Below are 6,330 nucleotides of genomic sequence, written 5' to 3'. Positions count from 1 at the left end.
CCGAGTAACCCTCTCGGCCGCGACGGTGCTACTTCACGGAGCACTGAAGCGGAGACTGGGTCGGCCGGGACAGGGGATCCTGGTGAGTCACGCTACAGCGATTCCACGTGGGCCATGTGGTTGTCGATCTTATCTCGTGATGAGTCATTTCACCGTGGGAATGGGCGCGACAGCTCCAAGTCTCCAACTCACCCGTTATCTCTTTGGGGGACGATTTTGCTGATACCACCTCGTGTTATCCAAGCACGTCTTTTTGGAAAATAATGTCAACAGACTCGCCGTTGGAAAATACTCCTCTGCATCCTATGAAAACCTTATTCGAGAATTTTTTTTCTTCGCCATTGGAAAATAATGTTAACAAAGATAAACATTGTCTTTCTATTTACTAATATTATTTACGTGTTGCGAAAACACATCTTCATCGCAAAAAAAGAACCATATGCTGGGCTTTTAAAAGGTGAATTAGCGTCCGAGTGCTACCGTTTGTGGGCTTTTGGCATCTTTATGATTGAGTATTTCTACTATGCAATATGTCTGCATGGTTTCTCATTCATGCCAACTAAGACTACATACATTTTGAATCGCACTGCATTCAAACTAAAAAACAACAAATCAAACCAATCAATAGTTAATCATCGCCCTCGTATGAATGTGAAAATGGTGAGCAATACTGAAATCTATCTACACAACACTTTTTTTAGCAACTATCAAGTGATGCTTGATTTTGCGGTGGAGCGTGACATGCATAGTTGTGGGCATCGAGGTCACCAAGATGGAGTTTGTTCACACGATTATGTACCGGATGAAGGGGAACACCATCATGTACCGCTTCTTCATCAACATTGCCAACAACATCTAAATGCCGATGTTGAGGGTCTAGAACACACACTTCATTTGGCTACAATGAAGCGGTTGTTGACATATGCACTCAAACTACACAAGAGAAACAAACTATATGTGGTACTCCCTCCGTCCAAAAATATTTGTCAGAGAAATGGAGTATTTAAACGTATTTTAGTTCATGATACATCCATTTTTATTCATTTCTCCGACAAGTATTTTAGAACGGAGGGAGTATTTCACAAGAAAATGGCTCACACCGTGTGCAAGTTAACACACTCGTGACAAAACGATCTCGCATACACAATCTATCAAGTTCGTGACCGAATTTTGCCACATTTACCAAATTTGTGAGTATTCACATCCCCGACAAGCTCATGGATCAACGGCGGGCTTTACTTGGAATCTTGGCTCATGCTCTCTTTACTTGGAATCTTGGCTCATGCTCTCTAAATGAAAAACAAAAATCTCTACTAAACGGCAAATGTTCTGTACTTATCTGTAATCTTTAGAAAACGCACGGACTACGCTGCAAAAATGAGAACACTAGTGATAAACCTTCAATCCTATCACCAGCACGACGCTCCCATCAACTCCAAAAGAAAAAGGGGAAAGAAAACACTTATCCAATCCTCTCTGCCCGTTGCCGGCGTCTCAGTGGGCAGCCGCACGCAGCTTTGCTTCTCACTGTCCAGGGCCCCGTCTTCTATAAGATGACCCCAGGCTTCTGTTTGCCGCGTACAGATAGAAGATAGAGGCCATAGCCAGAGAGACCAAGCAACCAGAGAAGCCGTAGCAAGTTCTTGCGAGAGAGGAAAGAAATCGAAGAGGGAGAGATATAGTGAGTGACACACACAGAGATGGGAAGAAGAAGAAGCCTGGCGCCGCTGCTGCTGATCTTTGGCGTCCTCGCCGTCGTGCTCGCGGCTCTTGCGCCCGTCGCCGAATCCAGCAGCAGCCACCACCACCACCACGGCCATGGCCATCACTCCCGTGTCCAAAGCAGAGGTAAGCAAGATCATCTTGTTGCATCCTAGAGCACCTTCCATGACGGAATAGGGTGGCAGATCGATCTGTTTACCTCGTGACTAATTGGGAACGAAACTATATCTCTGGGTTTGCAGGGCACGGAGGAGAGGGGGAGCAATCGTCCTCGGCGGCGGCGGCGGCGAAGGCGAGGGGGAGCGCGTGGCCGTGCTGCGACAGCTGCGGCGGGTGCACCAAGTCGGACACGCCGCAGTGCCGGTGCATGGACGCGGCGCCCGGCGGGTGCCACCCGGCGTGCCGGGACTGCGTCAGGTCCGCCCTCGCCGTGCACCCGGCCGTGTACCAGTGCATGGACCGCGTCCCCAACTTCTGCCAGCGGCGCTGCAGCGCCATCGCCGCCCACTGACCGTGACCGGCCGGGGCAACCGACCAGCTGACCAACCGCCCCACCACACCTACCGCCACCGGCGACGGACGAATCTTGATGGCATCACGGACAGAGATGCCAGCCAGCCACACCTTTTTTTTGTTGTTAATTAAGGCGCGGCTTGTCCTGTTGACTTGACTCTGTAACACGTATGGCTTCTTGTGTAAATTGGAGTATAAACAAAGCTGGACTTGGGTTTGTTTGAGCGACTCCGAGTCTCGTCCTCTGCACTGCATCTTGTTTATCTCTCGAGACAGAGTTGTTGGTAATTAACAAGTTCATTATTGGAGGGGTGACCGAATACTCCTACTCTCCTACAGATCTTGCATCTGACGCAGCACAGCACCGGTCGCCGGACCGGATGACGAACCTCGACGCGGTCGGGCATCGGCGTCGTGCTCCAGGGGAGGGGAAGGAGCTAGCTGAGATCGACGTTGGGCACGTTGCACTGCACAGAGAGCGTGGAAAATCTAGTGATATGCGTCGCCTATGACACGTTACTTTACTTTGCATCAAGCAGTTTTTTTTTGACGCGACTAGCCAGCAATCGTTGGCTGGCTAGCGCTCCAGGGCACACACTCTGTTTATGGTAATGGTCCCTCCCCTTGTCCAGCTGTCAGCCAAAAAAGGAAAGAAACGGTCCCAACTGTTCCTCCCAGCACATGTCCCCACGCCAACAAACCTTCGCAAACCTCTCCACCCTCATCACCTATTCTCCAGTCCAGCCCTCATCTGTAGCCTGCTTAACTCCACATCTGGGAGTTCTGATCCACCCCATCCCCACGAACTAACGCCTCCCCTGAAGCATGTAGCAACGTTAGTTTCCTCAAACCCCTCTCTTGTACGTCCTCCACCACACAACCTCCCTTTCCGAGTAGAAAAACTCCAGCTTTGGGTTTTGATATCCACAAAATCCCTGCAACAAAAAAGGCCATGATTTCCTGGTGTTATGCATTCAACTCTCACCTTGTTTTTATGTGGTTTTTCTTGTTGGTTTGTCTAGTACTAAAAAAGCAAGCAACTACTGATGTTCAGGCAACATATTGCAAGCAAGTCCTCTGCACAAAAAATTGCATCCTACTCTTTTCCTACCTAGACAAAAAATGTCTTCCCCTTGAACTTGTAAGATACAAACTGATGGTGATGTGTGCATATGCAAATATAAACTTGCTATGTGTATCATGCATGCAACTTCGTTCTCAAAAAATTAGGTCTGTTTTGTCTAAACCAATATAAAATTTAGGCAACTGCTTGTGTTCTTTTAGGCAACTTAAGTGCAGTCATCAAGCAAGTCCCGTGTCAAAAAAATGTATCCCAAGTTTCTTGCTACATAGACCAAAAGTTTGTTCCTTAAAAACATGTGACATACACCTCCCTGGGTGGATGTGTGTGCAACAATAAACTTGCTTGAGGGGTGTCATGAAAATACAACAAACAATTCTATTTTTGGACAATTCCATTGCAATCATCAAAACAAGATCCTGTTTACAAAATGCAAAAAATAATAGTGGGAATAATCATTAAGACAAGTGCAATCTGACTCCCTATGTAGACCCGCACTTGCTTAACCAGGTAACATGCAAAATGCTGAGATGTAGGCAACATGGTGGTGTATTGAAACAACATGTGGTGGCTGGGGATCGAGCAAAAGTTTACCAGATAGTTGCTCGCAGAGCCTATTTGCTTGTGAAGCTTCTCGTGTAAGTTTCAGGCAAAATGCCATTACAAAGCTTACACACAAAGTTCCTGCTGAGATTTAGGAAAAATGCATATAAATTTCTGGCAAAACTAAAGAAGTTGTTAGCAGGAAAGGCGGGATTAAACTAGTTTGATATATTTGTTGGTTGGTGAAGCTTCTTAATGTGCACAAAAACCTCCGGCTTTTGACTTGACATCCTTTTTAGTTTTAACTTTATATATTTTTGTGGGTTGTACCATTTATGTTGATATGAAAAATGTTGTGTGTGACTTGCTTGTGCTAAATGCGTGAGTCGCCTAAATAATGTGTGTGGTCTTGCCTGATCCAGTATGCCTATGTCTGGGGTGCCTGACTCACCTATTCAGTTACGGCTGGTTGCCTGCCTTTTGTGTGTGTGTGTGTGACTTCTGTGACAACATGTTTATGCATGATTTGCCTATCCTAAATGTGTGAGTTGCCTCGATAAACAGTGTATGGTTGCCTAAAAATTGACATAAGTGAAAAACAGGAAAAATGTGGGGCGTCGAATGCTTACTCGCAGCTTGACAAACTCCACTTCACCCTTCTTGTCCTTCTTCATGACCTTGAGTATGAGGTCATCGTCCCAAACGAAAGCTCTTGGAACCGTGCCTGGAATCAATTCATCACATCAAGTGAATCGAGGAAAATAACACACTCAGAAAATGGGATCTGGTAAAATCACGCTGCACAAAAAAACATGAACAAAAGGAACACATGCAGGGGGGAAGCATGCATCTCCCTCCCGATAAAATCCATGAACCTCCTGAGCTCACATGGTGCATGATCTTTTCCTGCCCCCCCCCCCAATCGTAACCGCCCAAACCAGCGCGAACCCCATCTACCATAGGCCCACCACCCAGCACCTCCCCTCCTGATGCCTCCAATAGTGGAATGCTTGTAGGCAACTTATGGTTTTTTGAAAAAAGAAAATCATCACTAGGATAGTGTTTTGCATTGTTTTATGCTTGAAAAGTTGTGCCTGCGGTGTAGGAAAAGTTTGTGAGTTAAAACCTATTTATGTAGCCAGCTTGTTAGTTTGGTGCCAAAAGAAGGAAAATGGGAAATCAAAAGCAAGTCCTCCTGTAATGTAGGCAATTTGCATATAAGTTTCAGGAAACTTCCTTTTTTGCTGAACAAAAAAAGCTAACAGCCACTTATCGGGGATGCATAAAAACATGTTGGAAAAAGCTCTGGGGGTTGTGCGAAGTTTACCTGGAAGCTGCTAGTGAAACTTTTTTCTTGCGAGAAAATGGGGGAGAAAGCAAGTATTCCTATGATGTAGGCAATTTGCTTATAAGTTTCAGGCAACTCTCTCTATTTGCTGGAACAAAAAAGCTAACATCCACTGGAGTAGGTGGGAAGCTATTGGGGATGTGTAAAATTTACCTGGAAGTGGCTGGTAAAGCTTCTTGCTTGCAAAGAGGGAAAATAAACAGCAAGTCCTGCTGGGATGTAGGCAAAATGCATATAAATTTGAGGCAACTCCTCTTTTTTCCTGAAACAGAAAAATTGGATAGCTTTGTGCGAAGCTTACCTAGAAGTGGATGTTGAAGCTTCTTGCTTGGGTGTGTGCACAAAACCTCAAAAACGTTTCTTTGACATCATTTTAGAATTTAGTGAGTCCATGCAATCAAAACAAACACTCTGTTTAGGCAAGAATATCTACGAAAGCATATTTATGAAACTTAGGTGCTTAGGGTAGCGTTTTGAGCAGTGGTTTTGGTTTGCTTAGCAAGTACTAGTCAAATATTCAAAATATGGCAGGGTAGGATAGTCATTGCAATAACAGTAATAGCAACCGTACAAAATGACTCGGAATCTTGAATGCCTCTGCATCTCGTGTCCCTTGCCCTCTCTCAAGTTATATTGTGTGGAGCATCAAGTTGTGATGTGTCCCCTGGGAAAATATATCAGTGGTCGAAGGCAAATTGTGCTCTGATGTAAGCAAATTGCATAGTATATCTAGGCAACTCCAGGTTATGTTTACAAAAACAGATTGAAAGGTAGCAACTCGTACTGGGTTTGTAGGCATTTTCCATAGATTCTGCAGCCAACTCATTAGCTTGCTCTCCGAAGAAAAATAAATAGTGAAAGTCAGGAGCAACTAGTACTTGGTTTGTAGGCAATTGCCTACAAGTTTCAGGCAATAAATTTGGACCTATATATCAAGTTGTGTTGTGTCCCATGGATAATGCTTTTGTTGTTGCAGGCAAGTTCTGCTCTAATCTAAGCAAATTGCATACTATATCGTGGCAAACCAGGTTTTGTTTAGTAAAAGGATTAAAAGGTAGCAACTCATACCGGGTTTGCAGACAATTTTCATAGATTATGCAGCCAACTCATTAGCTTGCTTGCC

General features: G+C 45.0%; 1 protein-coding gene across 1 annotated transcript; it reads left to right on the top strand.

Annotated features, from left to right (window-relative positions):
- Window positions 1-1,475: 1,475 nt before the first annotated feature.
- On the top strand, window positions 1,476-2,463 carry LOC119312561 (Bowman-Birk type proteinase inhibitor PVI-3(2)-like). The gene is made up of 2 exons (XM_037588290.1): window positions 1,476-1,848; window positions 1,965-2,463. Exons 1-2 carry the CDS (start codon window positions 1,701-1,703, stop codon window positions 2,231-2,233), a joined length of 417 nt encoding a protein of 138 aa, XP_037444187.1. The 5' UTR covers window positions 1,476-1,700; the 3' UTR covers window positions 2,234-2,463.
- The last annotated feature ends 3,867 nt before the right edge of the window (window positions 2,464-6,330 follow it).

The sequence above is a fragment of the Triticum dicoccoides genome, chromosome 5B (genome assembly GCF_002162155.2).
Source record: "Triticum dicoccoides isolate Atlit2015 ecotype Zavitan chromosome 5B, WEW_v2.0, whole genome shotgun sequence".
Classification (NCBI taxonomy): Eukaryota; Viridiplantae; Streptophyta; class Magnoliopsida; order Poales; family Poaceae; genus Triticum; species Triticum dicoccoides.
Note: the sequence above shows the minus strand (reverse complement) of the source record. Positions and strands in the feature narration are given on the sequence as shown.